The 20,875-nt window shown below is 46.7% G+C and overlaps 2 protein-coding genes across 4 annotated transcripts in view; one reads left to right on the top strand and one right to left on the bottom strand.

The window, feature by feature from the left end:
- The first annotated feature begins 7,814 nt into the window (after positions 1 to 7,814).
- PIK3IP1 (phosphoinositide-3-kinase interacting protein 1) lies at positions 7,815 to 14,683 on the top strand. The gene is made up of 6 exons (XM_079322263.1): positions 7,815 to 8,239; positions 8,389 to 8,505; positions 8,591 to 8,707; positions 10,671 to 10,865; positions 11,009 to 11,087; positions 13,075 to 14,683. Exons 1-6 carry the CDS (start codon positions 8,170 to 8,172, stop codon positions 13,280 to 13,282), a joined length of 786 nt encoding a protein of 261 aa, XP_079178389.1. The 5' UTR covers positions 7,815 to 8,169; the 3' UTR covers positions 13,283 to 14,683.
- The window catches only part of LIMK2 (LIM domain kinase 2), a gene marked incomplete at its 3' end in the record, with an annotated part of 32,220 nt that continues 25,273 nt past the window's right edge, over positions 13,929 to 20,875 (bottom strand). For 2 of the 3 annotated variants that reach the window (XM_079322229.1, XM_079322230.1), the window contains 3 exons: positions 19,978 to 20,033; positions 18,057 to 18,214; positions 13,929 to 17,494 (listed from right to left, as the gene is read on the bottom strand). In XM_079322229.1, coding sequence (XP_079178355.1) covers positions 17,338 to 17,494; positions 18,057 to 18,214; positions 19,978 to 20,033 — 371 coding nt within the window. Of the gene's footprint in view, positions 17,495 to 18,052; positions 18,215 to 19,977; positions 20,034 to 20,875 lie in introns of those variants that run through there. The other variant, XM_079322231.1, reaches the window with a different exon arrangement.

Below are 20,875 nucleotides of genomic sequence, written 5' to 3' on the forward strand. Positions count from 1 at the left end.
AAAAAAATGCTAGGAAAACTCAAAAACAGATTCTGGAAGGCTCCAGTGTCTCCTGAAAGAGCCACACTTTTTTATCCTTCAAATCCTTTTCAAAACAAGATCCTTCAGCTGTTGTGAATGAGCCCTTAGGAACAGATTTGGCTTCCAGCCCAACCTGCTGCAGCTCCCTGTCCCTGTGAGAAGGCAGCATGTTCAGAGCACTGAGCCTGGGACCCACAGGGAGCGGGGCAGGCAATGCTCCTGGGCTGCAGCCTCAGGTACTGCTACAGAGCCAGCTGCCTGCTGCTTTGGCCCTCACCCTCCTCACATCCTGTGCAGTGTGGTGCCTCCTCAGATGTGTGCAGCTCTGCAAATAACTGTTGGCTGTAAAACAGAGCAGGGAGCTGCTTGGCTAAAAAGAAGCAAGGGAAATCACCACTTAAAAAGAGTGCTATGACATAACTGCAGAGTGATGCAGCCCAGCAGCAGGAGCCCTGGCTGTGAGGGGTTGTGGTGATGGTTGGAATGGTTATGGCACATCATTGAGAAACCACAGCTGTGCCTCTGTGGCAGTGATGGCCTGTTTGCCAAGAATGAACACCCTGTGTCATCTCTAGCCTCTTCCTGTGTCGTGTTCCTGTCTGTAAGATGAGATGATGATAACCTTTGGGTAAGAATGTGCCAATATTTAATTGACATGCTAAATTGTGCTGCACAATTGTGCATCTGAACTCTTACAAATGTTTCACCTCACTGACTTCAGGTGTAATGCAAAGTTAAACATTTGGCTACATTTTTCCTGTAAGGTGTGATATTTAAATTTATTTAGACTGCCTGGCACTGTTGATCTGCTCTCAGGGTTTATGTGAATGATGCTTTTCCTGGGTGGCCTCCATATTTGTACTGCAGGTTTGGAGACCTGAAGTGCTCTGAGCCAAGATACGCTGAAGGAAGGAGGTAACTGGAGTGTCACTGATGTTCCAGTGCTCCCTCCCAGCTCCTGTGTTCCATGTGGACCATGGAGTCACTTCATGCAGCCATAAATGCTCTTGAGCATCCTGCAGTCACATAGTGACCTTGGGTAAGTGATTTTATAAAAAATCAGTCTCATGCTTGTTAATACCTTTTTGGCTGCTGTGTCTAGAAACTGGTGCCTTCTCCAGGCAAATTTTACATGCCCTCTGCAAAGTTGTCAGACTGACTGCTGGCTCTTAAGGAATCAACCAAGCCTTGCTCTTGGGCTCAGAATTTTTCTTTGGTAATGTTGTAATCTGAAAGTTTGCTGCAATTAGTGTGAATACCAGAGTAAGAGAGAAAATAAAAGGCTGTTCTTAGATGTCTTGTAGAGTGAACAACTGAAACATGAGTGTGGGATGAGCCAGGAAAACTGGTATTTTTCCCTGGCTGCACGCCATATGGAAGAGACAGTGCCTTGGAAGGGAAGGAGCAGAAAAGTTTGCCATTGGCTCTGATGAATCCCAATCCTGCTACTGCTGAAGTTGTTGGGAATCCTCCCATTGTCTTCAGTGGAGCAAGAAAGGATCTTAGGTGAGGATGGATGACTCTTTCCCTACTTGAATGAAGTCTCTTGCCTATTTATGGGCCTGCTTCTATTGAAACCGAGCCTGTTTTAGCCTTTTTGGGTTCTTAGGGACCTGTTTGTATAAAGCAACTTACCTACCTATCTTTTTTTTTTCTATTGTGTGTATTTTTTTGTATGTTCTGTTGGAAGGTGAAGCCTCTGTAGAAGGGGATACAAAACCTGAATTTTAAATAGTAATAAACCAAAAGAGAATTAAACTCTGCAGGCTGCATGCATTCATTTCCTGGAGGTGAAGAGTAGAGACCATGAGTGCACAGAGAGATGGCCTGGATTTCTCATACCTCAAAATCTTCCCCTTTTCAGAGACAGTTCTACCTTTGCACATTTTCACAGTTCTATGTGAGAATTCATAGTGTGGTAGGCAGGTTGCAACACTGTGTATCAAGATGGTTTTATTTCAACTAGGAAATCCTTTGTCTGGTACTGTGTGGTGAGATTTCTTGTTTTAGCATAAGTGGAGTAACAAGTATCTGTGAAAATTGGTGTTGTCCTCACTGAAAGGCAGTGAAATAAAACTGAGATCATATAAATAGAGTTTTGCTTCTGGCCTGCCTGCCTCAGGTGCTGAGCTGTTGGTCAAATGCACAGTGGTTTTAACTCCACACTTTATATACTGAAGAAATAAGTGCAAATATTAAGTGAAACTTTATTAAGCCTTTGTTTCTTCCTGGCATTTTACCTCCTCATTTACCAGTTGAAGCCTTAACTTTTTAAAAGAATGGCAAACTCAAGACCAAAATAACAAGAAAGGTTTGCCCTGTTCTGTAAACATACTTAAAAGAACAGTCTTTGCTTTTGTAAATAGATGTAAAAAAGTCCACGTGCCTATGTCAGTCATGAAGTAGGCAATCTGCATGCTTATGATGTGTGACCCAGAGAAAAATACAGATTACAGATTTGCCTCTCTACACAGGAAAGAAAGGGCAACTTCCCAGAATAAACAACTCCTCCCACAGCCTGCAGAGAGCCTGTGGAGAGAGTCTTTCACAGTATCTCTGTGCCAGTGGTTTTATCTGCTTTCAGGTCAGCTAGAAATAAAATCCAGAGGTGTGAGCTCTGCATTGTAAATGTCCCTGAATCCTGCACTTTCTGAAGAAACAGCAGTAGCTCCACTGCAAAGTTTGGTCTCTGCTTCTCTGCTCACATGGTGAATTACAGAGACCCAGTTCAAAATGAGTCTCTGCTTCTGCTCTTGTTGATGGCTCCAGTCCTGGTCCCAAAGCCCTAGAGAGAGAAGAAAATACATGTTTGGCTTTTTTATGTGTTCAAGTTTATAACCTTACAGCCTTTCTGAGGGCTTGGGATAGAGGTCACATGAGTGGTTGTGCTATTTGGAGTAGGAGTTTTGCATATTTAAGTGCAACTTTAACCTCATGTTTTCCACAGTGAAATCTAACTATTACTGTGGTAATATTCCATTATTATTGAAGTTTAAACAGCAGAGTTTTGGGCTTTCATTTTTGTTTGACTGTGAAATTGGCTTCCGTGGTGGGTGAAAGATTGGTAGAAGGATATTTAATAATCCAGTCCAATTCACAGGAGGTTAAATTAGAACAGATGTCAGACCAGAAATCTTCATTCTTTTTGACTGAAATCTCCAGATGTTTTGATGCTGCCTTTTCACATTTCTCATGTGCAAATAATAAACAATTATTTTTAGATAGGCATTTTCTAACAAGAACGAATTGAGTTATCAAACTGCTTAGCTTTGCCAGGTACTGCTGGGCACAACTATGGTTTAAGAAACAAGAAAGTTACAAAAATACTTTCATACTTTATAAAACAACCAAACAACACGTTCTCCTATTTTAATAAATTCCTGCATTAATGCTTATTTGTACTTTCATCTAAGTCAGCACCACACATGTAGAACTTGAGAACCTCTCATGCATATCAGTCTCCAGGATTTCTTCCCCTACAAAACCATTTCATAAGGTAGGTATTGGATGTCTGAAGCTTTCAAAGTGCTTTGCAGAGTTACAATCATTTCTGCTTCTGTGGCATAAGTAATATTAACATGGGAAACCAAGGCAGAAGCTTGCCTAAGGTCAGGCAAAGATCAGTTAAAGAATTGAGAGTAAGGCTCCTGTTCTTGGCTCAGACTTCTGTGTTCTCTGAGTAGATCACAGTGTCTTTCAAAATAGCTTCCCTTCCTCCACCCTTAGAAATGTGTGCACTGTTTTCTGTCAGTAGCAGCCTGCATCTGTAGCAAAACAAACAAACAAACAAAAAACCACAGTGCAACTGGAGACCAAAACATCTTTAGACAGCTGTACCAAATTCCTACCAATATTGCTGTGGTTTTATGGTATCCTGCTATGAGACACACCCACCCTTTGGATAGCAGGTAAAGCAATCTGATCCAGATCCCGAGGTTGGAATGCTGCAGCCAGAGAAAGAGCTGAGGGATGATCCATGGGGACCTTCACAACTGCTGCAGTGGGCAGTGTGAACACAGATATCTGTCAGCACTTGGGCCCTTCAAAAGTGCTGAGAAAAGTGGAAAGGCCCTGAGCAATTCTTGACAAAAAAGGACAAAAAAATGATTTTGTCAGAGAGGACTCAGTGTGTGAAATCTCTCAAGTCCCTGATCGCCGAGAGTATTTAGTGCTAATCTCTTAATGCTGGAGAAGTGTAGCTGCAGTGCTTCTCCCCAGTAAACAATGGACACAGATTGCCCTCCCGAGGCCTCTGGCCTTTTATTACAGCCCATACAGAAAAATCACATCTGAGAAAGCACTCTGAGTTAGTGGAGCAAACTCTGAACCAGTCTGAACCAGTTCAAATATCGCATATGGTTGTTTTGCTTCTGCAGACTTCCTTGTTAGTCCTTGGAGGCTGTGGCTGGCATTTACTTAGCAATAGCTCATGCTGTCAGACTGAAGGGGGAGGAGAAAGCCTCCCCTTGAGCATGTCAGCAGCACCATGCAACAGTGCCAGAAGATACTCCTGTGGCTCCACATGACTCCTTTGTACCACTGCCTCTGTCTTGATTTTTGGTTATACTCTGCTCAGTTTCATAAAGTCAGTACCTGATCCTTTTGTTGCAGCACTGATATTCTTTTATTATGTTCAAGTTGTATCTAGGTTAGAAATGAAACACATTGGTTTCCAGCTCCTATATCATTGCTTACAGAAGGCTTTTTAAAGGTGAGACCCATAATTGTTTTCATGATCAAGAGAGAGGCAGCAAATAAATAAACCCTCTGCTTTTGTTGGAGTTGCAAGTACTCAAGTACTTAATAGTGTTTAGTAACATTTGATGCTTGCAGCTTTTTAAGGTTAAGCACAAACTGCTCTAATATTCTGTTCATGGTGAGGTCTCAGAATTGTACTATTGTTATTCTCAAGCATTGCCATTTATGAAAGAAGCAGAAAATTGAGAAAAATTAGTTTTGGAGAAAACTGGAACAATTATTTTGGTTACCTAGGAAGAAGAAAGGGGAATGGGAACATGACGTGTGCCCTGTTACAGGGAGGGCAGTGGTCAACTTTTTCCATTTTAAGCAATCCATGTTAATTTGGCTAAGAAAGATTACTCAGATTAGAAAATTCATTTTGTTTACTCCCTCAGTGTCTTACTTAGTAAGATTAAGTAATAAAGCATGTCAGTTCTTGCATAGGCAGTTAGATTAACTTCTGCCTGGCAAGATCTGTGGCAAGACCACACTTGGCTGTGGCCACAGAAGGAGGATGGGTTTGATGACTTCTTGTGGAGTCATTCCAGAGCTATAGATCTGGGGTTGCCTCCCTTGGCACAAAGTGCTGTGCTGTATGTTAGATTCCATTTTTTAATTTTTTTTTTTTAATCTCAAAACACTTCGAATTTTTCCACAGGTGAAAAAGTAGAACAAAGAGACAAGAAAGAGCATCTAACAGACAGGAGAGAGAGAGAAAAAGCAGACCTTGTTCATTCTGGAACCTGTATAAAGAAAGGTACCAGCTCACAGCTGAAACTGGCTCACACTGAGTTTAGGGAGAATGTTTAATGTCCCTAATTCCTAAAAATAGTGTATACATTCCCCTGTAAAACCTGGGGATGTGTTGTGATACGTGTATGTGTATATACTTACAGACACCTAAATGTAAACTATGTGAGGAAGTAGCTGCAAAGCTATTAACTTACTTATAGTTTGGGTAGTTTAAGATCAAGTCCTAGGAAATAATGTCATGTTAAATCTATCAAAGTGTAGCAAGAAGAGCAAACCCATTCCCAAGCAGTGGAAAGAGCAATTGAGTCTGCCTCTGACAGCTGCCACCTGGCATCCTATTAAATTTAACTCTGTGAAACTGCCAAGCATAAATCTTCCCTCATCCTGGAGAAAGCTAGAGATGAAAGAAAAAATTATGCTTAGAAGTCAGTTGTGGAAAAGACTTTGATCTTTACCATTAACATGAAGGTTTTTGCATTTCTCCCAGATTGCCCATTGTCATTCTGTGGACTAGAAACTCAAATTGTTTGCTGGATCTTGGCTGGGTGTAATGAGAAGTGCAAATCCATGTTGTTACATAGTAGGAGAGAGAGCTAGCAAGGTCTGAGATTTGTTTCCACACAGATTACTGCAGTTCTGGGATCAGTATGTACAGGAGGTGCTTTCTGTGCTAGATGGCATGGAAGCATTAGTTAATCTCATGAAATGTGCAAAAAGAAATTAATTGTGCAGGTTGGCAGTCCCTCTGCAAAGTTTTGGACAGGCAGTGCCTCTGGATGCATGTATGGCCCTGCAGTTTCTGCTGAATGGAATTTGTCCCATAAAATCTGTGATGAAGAACTATTACAAACAGACAGCTTGATTGAATAGCCCTTATTAAAAATTCTTGCTGACTCCAGTTAGCCTTGCCTTTACAGAGAATAACTGGAGAGCATCAGGAATGCAGTAACAGGGTGTCTGTGCAGACAATGAGCATAATGGCACAAAAGCTGCATCTTAGCTGGTGGTGTCAGTCAAGACTGGCACATACAGTTGGTTTTTGGTTTCTTGTTTTGATTTTTTTGCAGCCATATTCATTACTAAACTAAATTTTTTGTAGTGGTAAATCATGTTCTTAAAGCATGAATCGCACAAATATGTGCTAAGACCTGTGGTTTCATACTTGGCAGTAGTGCTGCTTAATCGACCTGTTTCCTCATTACCCATCTATCATGCTGGTACATCTGTGTTTTTGTGGCTCCGTTATGGACTGGATGCATCAGGTGAAGGCTGGCTGTAAAGGGCTAAAAGTGTTCATGACCTGCTGAAAAAGGAAAAAATTGGGTTGGATCAGAACGTTCAGCAGGTTTGTTACACAATTACCTGCAGCAGCCTGACAGAGAGCACTGCCCGGATGGAAACATCTGGGAGAGGAAGGGAAAGACCACTGCTCCAGCCAGCACTGCCTTGAAAAGTGATTCATCCAACACTGAAGCAGCTTCCTGGCATAGAAATACTTCTTATGTGTTCAACAGTTTCCATGTGATTTCAAAGAACTTTAAAAGAAGGGAACTTCCCTCTCCTAGTCTAAGAAGGAAGGTTTGATTGTACCTCATGTAACAGAAAGGAAGGGAAAGCAAAGCAAAGAAGTGAGGCAGGCAGGTTGGCCAAGGTCAAGAAGAACTCTGTGGGAAAGCCAGAAATAGCACCTTGTGCTGCAGGCCTGTGCTTTGGCTACAAACCCATCAGTTGGCCCAGGCTGCCTTTGCCAGCTCATTGTCAAACAGGACCAGCTATTCAGTGGCTTGTTTTTCAGTGGTGTCAAACAGAAACGGTGCTGAGGACTCCACATGCTTGTGTACAGGCACTGGCGCTGCACTGTCTGAATCTCTTGGCAGGTTTAGAAACAGTAGTATCAGTGAGCCGTGTGAAATGTCTGCAGAGAGGCTTTATCACAGTGGCTGGATGCCTGCAGTAGAACTACTCTAAACCATCTTCATGCTGTTTACCTTGTTTTTTTCTATAAGCAGGCACAGCTCTTAGAGTATGTACATGGAGTCAATGAAAAGTAATGGATTAGCAGAGGTGAGAATGTAAACCCCTTTAAGGTGGAGGTGCACAGCCTCCGTGGCAGTGTGTACCCCCCACAACGTCTCCTTAGAGCTAAGGAACCCAAAGGGAAAATAAGAGCAGCAGGATTTAGTCCTTCATGATAATTCTCGAGGGGAGGGAGCAGTTTTAGGTCTCTGAAGATAAACACTTTTCCTGCCACAGACAGCGTTCAAGCGTAGTTCCGTGTGGAGAGTCTCCTCTTCTGATCTCAGACTTTTTCTGCGACTGTAGGAGCCAAGCCCAGGGACGCGGAGTTCCTCTCGAGCCAAAGATCCCCGCGGCGCCGAGCAGCCAGCGCCGTGCTCGGTCCGTGCTCGGGACCCTGTGCACAGCAGGCTCCCGGCGGCCCGAGCCCTGCCCCGCAGCAGCCGCCCCTTCCCCTGCTGGGGGCGGGCGGCGGCAGCGGCAGCGTTAGGACCCGGCGGCGGCGGCGGGCGGGGGGGGAAGCGCAGCCCGGCGCTTGTTTACCGGGGAGGGGAGCGCCGGGCAGGTCTCGCCGCGGCGCCGAGCGGAGCCGAGCTGCGCGGCCGGGCTGGCGGCGGCTCCTCGCCCTCCGCGCCGAGGATGCTGCGCGCTGTGCTGCTGCTGCTGCTGCTGGGCTCGCTACTGCTGGGGGCCGCCCGCGGCGCCGAGGGTGAGTGCCGGCCCGGCTTTGTGGGGGACAAAGGCCGGTCTCGGGAGGGGAGACACCCCCGTGGGGAAGGCGGGGGCCGTGCTGGGGAGCGGCCCGGAGCGGCGGGGGCTGCCCGGGCCGCCCGCAAGGCTCAGCTCCTCTCTCCGCAGAGTGCCTCCGCGGCAACGGCGAGTCCTACCGCGGCAGCCGGCAAGTGGCCTCCGGCGGCGCCCCGTGCCTCAACTGGCTGACGGTGCGGAGCGGCCCCGGCGCCGCGCTCCCCGCAGGTGGGTCCGGGCCCGGGGCAGCGGGGGGCTCTCGGGGGAGCGGAGGGTGCCGCGGCCGCGCTGACGGCCCGCTGCTCTCTGGCAGTCGATGAGGACCACAACAGCTGCAGGAACCCGGACGGCGACGCCGCGCCCTGGTGCTACATCCAAGGCACTACCGGGATCCCCGAGAGGCGATCCTGCGACATCGCCTACTGCTCAGGTAAGAGCGGCCGCCGCCGGCCCTCCTCTCTCCCTGCCCTCCCTGGCCTGCCTCGTACCGCGGGGGGCTGCGATTGTCACCAGGGTGGGGTCCCCCCTGTGCACAAACAAGCCCGGGCTACGCCGGCACCTTCTGCGGAAACACCGCGTACCCAGGGCTCCCTTCCAGCCCCCGCCTGTGTGTGCACATCTGCCTCCCAGCTATGCCCTGCTCCGCCCCTAGAGCTTTTCCATTAGTACCAGAAAAGGCCTGTGAAAACCCCCCGCTCCCCCATAATCCACTTATCACTATAGCGCTCTCTAGCAAAAGGCTGAGCTCTGGGCATACAGGAACTGCTGAGGTGTGGGTACACTCTTGCTGTGGGACGTTACGGCTGACTAAAGAAGCCTCCTGCTGTTAAAAGGATTGCCAGCAGGAATTTGAGTACGGGGTGCAGAGGATGAATGTGGAAAAAATGAGAAATAGAAGGGAGGACAGTAAGAAATGGAAACACTGGATTCCTCATGGATAGTTGCAGTGAGAAACAGTTTGCCAAAAGAATTCTAGCTGAAGCCTGTTTCAGGGAGAGGAGATGTCAGTATTGACTGACACCAGAGTAACCACTTGGGGTTTTTTGAACTGTTTACTACTTTCTGAGCCCTGCAAGATGTACTCATACCACTGTCCCTTGAGACTGCTATCCTTGCATGTAAATACTTTTCCCACGCACATACACCCTCCTCTTTTTTTCACTTTGCTCTTTTTTTGCCTGTGCTTCCCTAAAGATGAAGAAAAAACAATTTCTGCTGCCAAGATCCTTACTCAAAACATTCTTGCATTCTTTAGGATCAGGAGAGTTACCTGACCTTTCAGCCATTTGTATGTTTAATGGGTTTCATATTTTTGCAGCTCAGAGTGGGCACCTTTTCATGGTCCAACAGTTCACTTTAGTTCAGTTGCCCTGGCTTACCCTACGTGAAATTAAGTATGCAGGACCCCTGATTTCCTGTTTCTGGCTCCCTTCTGTACTTCCATTTCACATTCTACTGAAGAATCAAAATGGCTGCAGATAGAAAATCCACATGGAGTTATTGCCTGCTGTGGGGGAAGATGCAGGTGGAGTGAGTTTTCAGGCATGGATGCATACTGTGAATAGCATTTCCAAAAAGGAAGGGGGGTTGTGTAGAACAGGTAATAGATACCTATTTTACATTGTCACAGCTTTTTCAGTGCTACAGCTTCCATTTAAACTATGTCATGAAGGAAGAAACTACCTTGAAAATCTTTCAATCCTATTGATGAAAAACAGCAATGATAAAAAACAGGGCTGGGAAGGAACCTTGGGTGCCTTTTCTGGGCCTTGGCTGAGGAGGAACTTGTCCTCTGTCAATGCTGTGCTGCTTGAGGGCTGCTCTGCCTGTCCTGTGGTGTTCCAGACTATCAGAGTTTGGTACACCACTGCAAAGAGAGCCAGGGAAAAAGATCCCCAGGTTGTTTTCACACCAGCTGGAGTCTCCTGTCAAACTTCCCTGTGTCAGGAAGATTGAGGCAGAAGAGAGATAAATAGGCTCCTGGGAGATTTGGAATGGAGATTCTCATAATCTTGATCATGTCTGTTCAGCATGATTGAAGCTGCAGCCTGTATATCGATCTGTACACTAAATGAAGTCATTGTGCATCCTCTGGACTCATGCCCTGAACCTGGGTTTCATTCTGCTGTCAGACTTCTCTCATCTGTGGTGGTGCCTTGGACTCTTGGTTAAATAGGTTCATGTCAAAGGAAAGTGGGGGGAAGAGTGCATTTCTAGTCTACTTTGGTAGGACTTCTGGCAACAGCTTAAGGGGGAACAAATGTTTTTCAGTGTGTTTTGAAGGCAGTTCAGTGATACCAGTCTAGAGCTGTCCCACTCTCAAGGCATGCGTTGTTTTGAAGTACTTGGAAGTGCTTGGTATGTTGTATACATTTTTTTCCCCCTCTCAACAGATACTACAGATACTACAGCTACCACAGCCCCAGTCCCTACAGCAGAAGTTGGTGCTTCCCAGGAGGATGAGCAGGTGTTTGAACCAGCTGATACCTTGCCCTCCCGGAGCGAGGCAGCCGCAGTGCAGCCCGTCATTGGCATCAGTCAGAGAGTGCAGATGAACTCCAAAGAAAAGAAGGACTTAGGGACACTAGGTACAAACCCAGGGTCACGGGATGGATCCATTCCTGCAATTCTGGCAGGACAGACCTGTTTTGAGGCTCTGAAAGCAACCTTATAGCTGGATCTGCTGCCTCTAATTTTGATTCTTCTTTTTTTTTTTCCCCTCTTTTCAAAGGTTATGTGCTGGGGCTGATCATGATGGTGATAATCATTGCCATTGGGGCTGGAATTGTCCTGGGATACATCTATAAGAGGTGAGTGGCTGTTCTTTGTTCAAAAGCTGGTGTATATGGACCAGAAATGTCTGAGCAACTGCAAATCCAACCAAATCCCAAGGAAATGGAACAGAAGCATATGTTTGGTTATGGCACATTGAGCAAGTTTACTTGTCACACTGATGAAAGAACTACTGAAGAGTTAATTCAGTTAATTCTGTTCTCCATTTCCCCCATTATTGTGATGTTCTATCTCATTTAAAGTTTCAAATTGCCCTTTTTAATGTTTGGGTTTTTGTGTGTGCATGTGCACCTTGATGTGGCTTTTTCAGATGTGTCCAGGGGAGAGGATTTTGTTGGAACTGGAAAGAGCAGATCCCAGGTGCCCTCACAGGAAGTTTATTTTGATCAGAAAAAGAAAAATCCTTCAAGCAGGCCACCTGTTGTCTAGTCTATCTCTAGAAGAAAACCAATTGGCAATCTTTTTTTTTTGTTACTCATGTATTGTGTCCTATGAAGCTTACTACCAGGTAGCACTTTTTTTTTTTTGGTCAAAGTTCATTTTAACAAAGCTCCTCTATATTTTAAGGTCAGTTTTGATTTGGACTTCAGTTACTCTTCTTGCAGCCACTTCAGTGTATTGGACAGAAATGTTTCTGTAGCTCAGCAATGTTTGAGGGTAGTGGCAGTAGAAAGCTGCTTAGTGGTAAGAGAGGGCAGGATTAACAAATAGTAGTGATTGTCGCTGCAGCAAGCAAAAGCCCAGGCTCCCTCCTCTGGGAGGGTTTGTTCTGTGTTTTGGCTGTTTGACTGCAGTCTGACACAACCAAGCAGAAGGAGCCCTTTCCCAAGCTGGGACATGTCCTTATGTAAGTGTTTATAATAAATGCTGACAGAAAAAAAGCAGAGGGAGGAGTGTTACATAAGGGGCAAAACACAGAGCACTGCTTGTCGAGGAATCTGATTTGAGGTGTCACTTCAGAGAATGCTGTCTTGTGTGCTGGCAGGAATGGCAGCCACTGCTGCACACTTGTAGGCAGCTTTGAAAAGCAGCCAAAATGCTGACAGGAAACCCCAGCAGCTCTGCCTGCTTGAGATCACGAGCCTCAGGAGGAGGGAGTGGTGCCTGTCCCACCTCTCTCCTATCCTCAGTGGGAGGAAGCAATAGACCAATATTGGCTTTGTCCAAATGCAGCTTTGCTTTTCCAGTCACAGAGAGCTCACAGCAGGGCTGTAGTGCAGGTTTACTGTCTCCCTCCTTGCCTTAATCTCAAAATTGCATGTGCAAACTGGCAGGTTTGGGTAGTAGGTGTGGTGAGAAACCTTTAATGAGTTCAGTAGTTTTTGGTATACATAGCTCTTCCGGAGACAACATGCTATTAATGCCAAATCCATTTTTAAAGCAAGGCAGTTCTTCCGCAGCACAAATTACAGAGGTGTTCCTTCCCTTAGCAACAGGCTGTAGACTGAGGTAGGTTTGGGGAGCTGATTGTGGCATTAAGCTGTTACAGCTGCAGTAGCAGAAGGCACAGAAGGCAGGGCCAGCTCTAAAGTCAGCTTTAATACTTTCTGGACAGCTTGATTTGCTGCAGAAGGCAGAAGCTGTCACCACCTCCAGTATTTATTTCAGATGAAGCAGGTTACAGAAGCTGTTTTCCACAGCAGTGGCCTCTGCACTGTCTCACTTCTCCCCTGGGCCTGTACCAGGCAGTGCTGTGGGACTGTAAAGGATAAGGAAACATATGGCAGCTCTGTGGTTTGAAGGAGGGGCCTGGCTTTACAGTCATTTATCAGCAGCAATGTCAGTTAATAGGCTAGTTTGTGGGAGGGACAGACTTCTAAAGATGATCAGCTGTGGTCCTCTGCTTACAGTAGGGAATATTTCTGGCCCTTTGAATGCAGCTGAAAACTCGTTTATCTTAAAGAGCAGAGTCCCTTCTTCTCTACTATATCAGCTTTACTGAGACTCTCCCCCCAAGCAGCAGCACCAACCCCACGTGTATGTTTTGTTTTTGCTGTGATGCAGGGGGAAAGACCTGAAGGAGAAGCACGAGCAGAAGGTCTATGAGCGTGAAATGCAGCGCATCACGCTGCCCCTGTCGGCGTTCAGCAACCCCGCGTGCGAGCTGGTGGATGAGAACACCATCGTGGTGCACACCAGCCAGACCCCCCTGGAGGAGAGGCGGGACGGGGGCGGCCCCCTCATGGGGCAGGCGGGGACTCCCGGGGCCTGAGCAGCTCGGGCAGGATCGCTACAGGCTGAGCAAAGCCTCCAGCTGCCCACTGTGAGTGCAGGGGTTGCGTGTGTTCATTTCTATTTTGTTTTCTTTTTGATGAACGCCGGATGAAGGTGATGCAGAGGAACAGAACAATGGGCTACTCATCATCTGTTTGAGGGGCACTGTTCAGTGCATGGCCAGCTGGGGACTGGTGTGGTGGACCCTGCTGCTTCCTCCCACCTATCTCCATGGTGTCCCAAGGAGCTGGGGGGGATGATGGGCCAGGCTACACCTGGCCACAGGTCCCATAGCCCGGAGTAAGGTTGTGGCTTCCTCTTTTTCTGTTCTTTTCCTATTTAATGGTGTGCACTGTTACTTCAGTTTCAGCCTGGAACCTCAGGAGAGAACAGTACTGCAGGGACTGAGGGGAGCTTCATGTCAGATTTAGCTAGATAATTACACTCTGATTATAGTTCCTGCCTTTTTGCTTTAGTGGCTGAGAGTTGGAAGCACTTGCCAGAATCCTGCTACCGGATCAGGTTTTTTCCCAAGGAAGAGCTTATTTGAGGGATGTCTTTGGCCAGAAGCAGTATATTTAGCCCCAGTGCTCTCCTCAAGCTCTTGACAAATCCAGGTCTTCCAGGGCTGAGGCCACTTCTCCATTCCCCTGTGGTGCTACACGCACAGCCACAGTTGTAGGTGTCCAGGGGGTCTGTCTGTGCCTCCTGCTCATTTAGATCAGGAAAGCAAGGGCACGTGGTAGATAGTTGTGGGGTGAAGAAAACAATCTGCCCTTCAGTTACTTACAGCAGGTTGAACACTGAGGATAGATAACATCCTCTTTTGAACTCCCTTGGCTTCCTACAGAGCCAGTGCTGGACAGAGTGGCCAAGCTGTGGAGGTCACCCTGATCACACTGCAGCAGTTCTGGCTCTAAGGACCAAACAGGGCAGCTGTTTTGTAAGATACTGAAGTTCTGCTGGGGCTCCTGGCCCAGCCTCTGTCACACACTCAGCTTGTGCAGCAAGACTACTTACTTATAGAGCCTGGCCCTATTAGAGAGGTTTTGTAACAACTTTTATTAGCATTTCAGGGGGTTTGGAAGGAAGGATTGCTGCAGTGTCTCCCTAATGGCACCAAGGCAAGGCCAGTTCAGGGAAACATCTGTCCCTGCTTCAGGGGATTCAAGCCATTCAAGTAAGTTTTCCAGCCATCTGCTTTATAGCTGTGGGTCTAACAGGGAGCAGCACTTGGCAGCAGGGGTTTTAGTGTTAACGTTTGATTCAGAAAAGGGAAATATTTTATTTTTAAATGCCTTTGAATACCATTTCTTTGTAAAATGTTTTAAATACCTCATTATGAGAAGGTGCAGACTGTGCTACCTTGTATTAAAGCTTAAAAGAAGAATGCTCTGTAGACCTGTGTGGACTGTGGCTCATCTGTGCATTCCTCCTGCCAGAGCAGCATCCTTTGCCTTGTTTCACTTTGAATTGAGGAGAAGGGTAGATGCCACTCGAGTTTGCTGGGCCCAAAGGTAAATCCCTACAAGCAGTGCCTGCACTCCCCAGCACTGAAAGGGGCATGGAGTTTGTCTGCCTGCTGCCAGCAGCTGCTCTGGGACTGGGACAGCTCCTGAAAAGCAGCTGTGGGGGTGTGAGCTGTGGGTGACTCGGCAGGCTGGCCTACAGGAACACATTCTTGATTACAGCCCCTTCCTGCACTGACCTAACTCAGCTCTGCTTTGGTGCTGCTCAACAGAAGCTCCATCCCTTGAGAAGTACAGTGGAGACAGAGCACAGCAGGTTACAGGAGGTACTAACAGAGCCAGCATTTTTGTTCAGTCATTGTCTTAACAAATGTCCCCCAAACGACATATTTCAGGATAAGATGTTTCCAAGAACAGGCTGTATTTTACCCCTGGATTAGAAAAGGAAAATGGAGAGAGGCTCCATGATCTGCTGACTCCTGTCCACCCTTAAAAACCAACCAAGGAATGAACAGAACTTCTTCCCTTACCCTCACTCCAGGTAAATATTCCTACAGAGCACTGCACTGTGATTCTGCAGTTCTGTGAATGTGGCAGAGGCCACTGACTCAAAACAGGGTGTTCTAGATGCTACCTCATCTGGGCAGTTTTGATGTTGCCATTTTGTGACTACAATAGAAACCTGAGAAAGTTGCAGCTTCCGGCTTTATTTAACACAGAGACCACAAAAAATCTTGTTCTCAGCATACAGTTACTGCTTTTTAATTTAGTTAGAACGTGGAGCTGTGCAAATCACAGTTCATAAACCCCACCCACACATCACCCAGGACACTCCTTTCAGGGGTCGCCTCACAAACCAGCCTGGGAGGAGGAATGAAAGGGCAAATCCTATTAACAATCCTGGGTCCCCTGGACCCAGTTTAGAGAGGCTCCTGCCTGGTTCACAGCACAGGGAGTCCCCTGTGTTTCTAAAACACCACTACAGAGACTAAAAACACCCCCCTTACATACCTGATGTCAGGTGATGGCTGGTCCCATGTTATTTTACATAATACTTTAAACTCATGGGTAGGAGGGAGGAAACCAAAGTAACAGCAAAGACTAACACCCATTCCCCACTATTCAATGCTGAAGGGAGGAGGAGGGGAAAAGGAGCACACTAAAAATCCAGTTAAACCACGATGTTTGTGAGACTTAGGAGCAGAACTTGAGCCAGGTTTTTGTTCAGTTCTGCCAACCATGTGAGCTACTGCAGCAGTAGCTTGCTTCCTTCCTTCTTCCACCAAGGGAGGAAGAGAAGTAGTGAAAGAAAATACAACCCTACCCACCTCCCAATGACTGCAAGCCCTTTTTCCCCCCTCACACCAGAGCAGGGAATGACCCTGAGGAAAATTTCTGTTTGGAGAATCAGCTCAGGTGCTGCAGCAGCAGCTGCAAGAAGGACCTTCAAAGGGAAGAACTTGCACAGTCTGTAGGAAAGGATGAGGTAGTGGCAACTGAATTACTAGTTCTCCAGGTGCCACTCCAGGAAGGATGGGATATTCTCCAGCACTTTTCTATTAATGACAAGTCCATCCTTTAACTAACCATGGGCAAGTCCACTTTTACCATTGTCCATGCCTAAGGTCTGAGCCACTTCAAACCTTTGGCTTTCTGATAAGCACCTTCTGCCACCATTTCTGTCACCTCACATCCACAGGCCAAGAGGTGAAGCACTCAGGAATGTCCACACCCAGTGCCTAGTGCAGAACTACACATTCAGGTTCAAATACTTTCACCTAGGTTAAGGTTTCAGGCAGGCAAACTCACTGCAGGCTCAGGGGCTGAAAATGCTCCAGTGGCTCATTTGCCACCTGCCTCATTTGCCATCAGGAGGGGCAGAGCTCAGTCTTAGTGTTTCTAGGCAGGCTTTTGGAGGTATTCAGAGACACAGAAGGAATAAAAGCCCACAAAACCAAAACAACAATTCATACGTCCTTCCCCAGAGACAAGGTATTTCAGGAGAGCTGCCCAATTCCTGGGGCTTTTTACTCCTTCCTCTAATGTGTGTCAGAGGCCAAAATCTCAGTGGGTTGTTCTGGGAAACACATGCAAATACATACATGTGCTGTCCTGGTGGGACACGTTGCTGGATGTCCAATTTCCCCAGCTTTCTGGGCAGGCAGTCAGTGGGAGAAGCTGTTCCAGAAGTGCTGGTCCTTACCCAGGAGAATCTCCTATAGCAATTCCCTCCCTGGCAGACAGGCCAGGGTGGCTTCACAGCTTGCAGCCAAGTTCTAAGGCACCACAGTAAAGAAGCCTGAAAAGGCCAGAGAAATACTTCTCAAGCCAGAAAAATAGTGTTCAGAGGCTTTCCTAGGTGCAGCTGGCAGGAAACAGTCCTTTTTTGCTTCTGAAACATGCCAGAAATCCACAGTGAATCAGGATATCCAAGAGGAGGGAAGCTGGGTGGGGAGAGAGAGGCAGTGCAGCAGATGCACAGTGTGGTGCCCTGTTAATGCCCTGGAAGTGGCTGAAGTGCATCTCCCTCCCTGATGCTCATCCCAGCTCCAATGGAAGTGATGCAGGAAGCAGCACGAGCAGACTAGGTAGTGTTTTCAGGTAGCTTGTCACGGTTCAGTCCGTACTGCACACTCACATTGTGGTCCAGCTCCTCCAGCTCAGATGGAAGGGGGATGGCAAGTTCTCCCAGGTACAGAGAGAGAGCTTCAAAGGAATCTTCCAGCTTGGAAAAAGGGGGCCTGGAAGCAGCAGTGAGAAACATGAGTAGAAAGAAGCAGAACAGCATGTGGAACGGCTGAGTTAGTTGTCCATCCAGGTCCCTGTACCATGTACAGAGGGGTAAACAGGGCCATGATTTCCTCCCCATTCAGCTTCCAAGACTGCAAAGCCCTCATCTCTCTGGGCTACCCATTTTTATAGCCAGTGAGTGACCAGGGAGGTCTGGCTCTTTGGAACCTACTTGGCAGAAACACTGTTCTGAAGCTACAGGTTTCATAACTGAAATCAAATGAAGTACTTACCTTACTGTCAAAGTCAGCCCCTACTCTTTGTACCTGAGAAATCCTGAACAATCATTCCTCCTTTACTCTCTCTGTCCTGGAATTGTTTCAGACATCTCCACCATACATACAGCAGTCTCTCTCCCAGACTGTTGAATCTGAAGTCTCTCACTCATGGAAGCCTTTGAGCATTCCCATAGAAGGCTGGAGCTGCCCTCTGTGCAGAGCAGTCCTTCCACTATGGGAATACAAACACATCCAGCAGACTTCCAAAGAGGAGTCCTCCAGACCCCAAACCTACCTGCTCTCTGGTTCCAGTCTGCAGCAAATAGCAGCCAGAGGGAAAAAGGCTGGAGGACAATCAGCAGGCACAAACTTCTCCCAGAACAGTTTGACATTAAGGCCAAAATCCAGTGTGCGTGGGAGACAGTCTGGGTCAGCATAAACCTGGCCTATGATCTAGGGAAAAATGAGAGAACACTTAATACTTCAACAGTTCCAGAGTGTTAACAAACAGAGAACTTCTGCATCAGGCAGGGGCTCCTTCAAAGTATTATGGTGGAAAGGAAACAATAGAAACATTGTTCTTCCTTTCCAATGAAGCCACTGGCTCATGGCACTATGTACAGACAAACTTCACTGGAAACTTTTTCAAGTCCAGGGCTGTGGATGAGTCCCAGATGCCTTCTCCTTCTGCCCAGGGTCTCTCTGCCAGAAGACACAGCATGATGTGCCCCTCTCAGGGAGCTCCACAGTCTCTTGCAGCTGGGGATGATACAGCCCCTCCTGATTGCAGGTAATCAAGGCAACCTGCATCAACATCCCATCCCATCTGCAAAGCCCCTCAGCACAGAGCCAGTCCTAAACAATGCTGGGAAGCCAAAAGCATCTCTAACTCTGACTTGTTCTGCCAGTGACAGGTTCAACCCCCACCACAGCCAGAGGGCTAAGGGACAGACAAGAACAACCATAACTGGCACCCAGGAAGCTACAGGTAAAGGAGAGCCAGTGAAGAGCTGGTGGGCAGGGAAGCCCTGCCCCAGCACTGCCCCAGTGCTCAGCACCTCCTGCACAAGTGTAGGAGGGAAGGAACCCACAGCAGAGAGCTGGGGGGTGATCTGGACTCACAAGGTCACTACAAACTTTCACATGGACAGAGTATTAGGTTTAAAGCCTCATCAGGTATCATAGAAGGGGTGTTATTTATAACCACACAGGCTTTTCTATACCAGTAATTCAGCACAACAGCCACATCCTGTAACTAGACAGAAATGCTCATTATGTATTTTGGAAGACTTATTTCCTTATCTGTTTGAGTGTTTAATTTTTATTTTTTTTTTTACCATCATTGTTTAGGTGACAAGGAGAATGCTCATATGCTATCACCCTTTTATTTGTCTTTTTTTCTAGATGAAAAAATTGTTTTAATCCCATATACAGATTTTTCAAGTTCCTAAATCTATCACTCACAACCACAATATTGTCTGAGAGGAGAGCTCAGTGTAAACAGAGCTCCATATGAGGCCACAAAGATTTGTGCCCAGACATTTTCTTTGTCCCCTTCATCTAAACACTGAAAATGAAACTGTGCTGGCATCCCCTGGTGTTGCTGAAACTGCTGTTTTTACACATAAAACCCTGCCTTTCATCTGTATTTCCACTGTCATACACACCTTTTAAACTGAAAATACCTTGCAGCTTTCAAGTGCTGGGTTTTTTTTCTGCAGATAGAAAAGCCTGACATAACAGTCCTACTCTGCATTGGCTCAGAAATAAACTAAGCCAACAGACTTCAGGGTGCAAGCTTCATTAATCGATCTGCAAAGAGGTTTTTGTTTCCACTTCTTTGAAGTGAAGTGCCATCCCCAGTGGAGGCCCTGAATTTGCTGAGATTATGCAGCTGATTATTCTTTTAATGAGGCAGAAAAAGAAAAAAGCATTGCAGTTCTAGGGAATACATCTACTTTCAAATGGATACCAGGCTCAGTCAGAATTTGATTACTTTTTTTCAGCTTCTCTCAGTCCAGGAAGAAACTGGGACCAGAAAGCTACAAGACAGTTATCTTCCTTGAGGGAACAGAGGCAGGGTAAGCTTTTTCTCCCAGTCTAATCCACTAATAATGTGCTGTTAGTTCACAGGCTGCACACTGAGATGCAGAGATCTGGGTGATACCATGTGTGCACAGAGATTGTCCATGAAAGATGTTATGTAGTGTCCTTACCTCGCAGAGAACAATCCCAAATGAAAAAATGTCCACCATCTCATCATAGCTCTGTCCTGTAGGAAACATGAGACATTCAGCTCTGGAAAGAGAGTTACCCATCCAGATATTTCAGGAACTGCCAGTACAAAGCTTAACTAAGACTGTTCCCTGGAGAGTCCTTACACAGGATACAAAGCAAGGCTTAAACCTCAGCAGGGTCAGTCACCCCATGATCTCTATATACCAGCTGCATTACACTGCCATAACAGATTTTAAACCTGCTTCTCTCTTGTACTGGGGACTTACAGGACAACACTGTATCAGGTCTGAACAAATGCTAAGGATGACTATGGAAAGCTTCTGCCCATTTTCACTTGATTGCTGTTCTTGTGCATTTCCACAGTGCATGGAGCCAGTGCTCAGCTTCCCCAGCAGCCAGCGAGGCCCTGCTGCAGTGGCTGCAGAGATAATAAATTACACACCGGCAGCACTTTGATCCTGGGAAAGCTGGCGGGCTGCAGCATGCCATGCTCTGCTTACAGACACACCCAAGCCAGTAGCTGGTAAACAGCCTTGCTTTCAGAGGTGATGTCAGACTATGCTTTTGCTGTTCTATTGACAAATGCCAGGTCTCAGACAAACTCTGAGAAGCAGCCTCAGACTTCTTTAGGGCTGGAGGCCTTCAGGAAAGGCAAACAGAACAGCACACAGGAAAGCTGTGGGAGAGGAGCCCAGTCCTCCCTGCCCCAGCAGACTGTGCTGGTCAGTGCTGATATCCCAAACTGCCCAGCATGGCCAGAGAGACCTGCTTGTTAACAGGAAATTGTATTCATTGTATTTGACCTCAACTCCTGCAGGGGCAGCTTTTCCTCTAAGGGTCACAGCTCAACCTTAATGCAACTGAGGGCTGCATGTC

This window comes from Erithacus rubecula (assembly GCF_903797595.1).
Source record: "Erithacus rubecula genome assembly, chromosome: 19".
NCBI classification, from domain to species: Eukaryota; Metazoa; Chordata; class Aves; order Passeriformes; family Muscicapidae; genus Erithacus; species Erithacus rubecula.

Bases quoted from the DNA above. Each gene is read 5' to 3' on its own strand.
- PIK3IP1 (XM_079322263.1), top strand. From the start codon at position 8,170: ATGCTGCGCGCTGTGCTGCTGCTGCTGCTGCTGGGCTCGCTACTGCTG. The intron at 8,240-8,388 runs GTGAGTGCCGGC...CTCTCTCCGCAG, and splicing joins GGCCGCCCGCGGCGCCGAGG to AGTGCCTCCGCGGCAACGGC. The intron at 10,866-11,008 runs GTACAAACCCAG...CTCTTTTCAAAG, and splicing joins GAAGGACTTAGGGACACTAG to GTTATGTGCTGGGGCTGATC.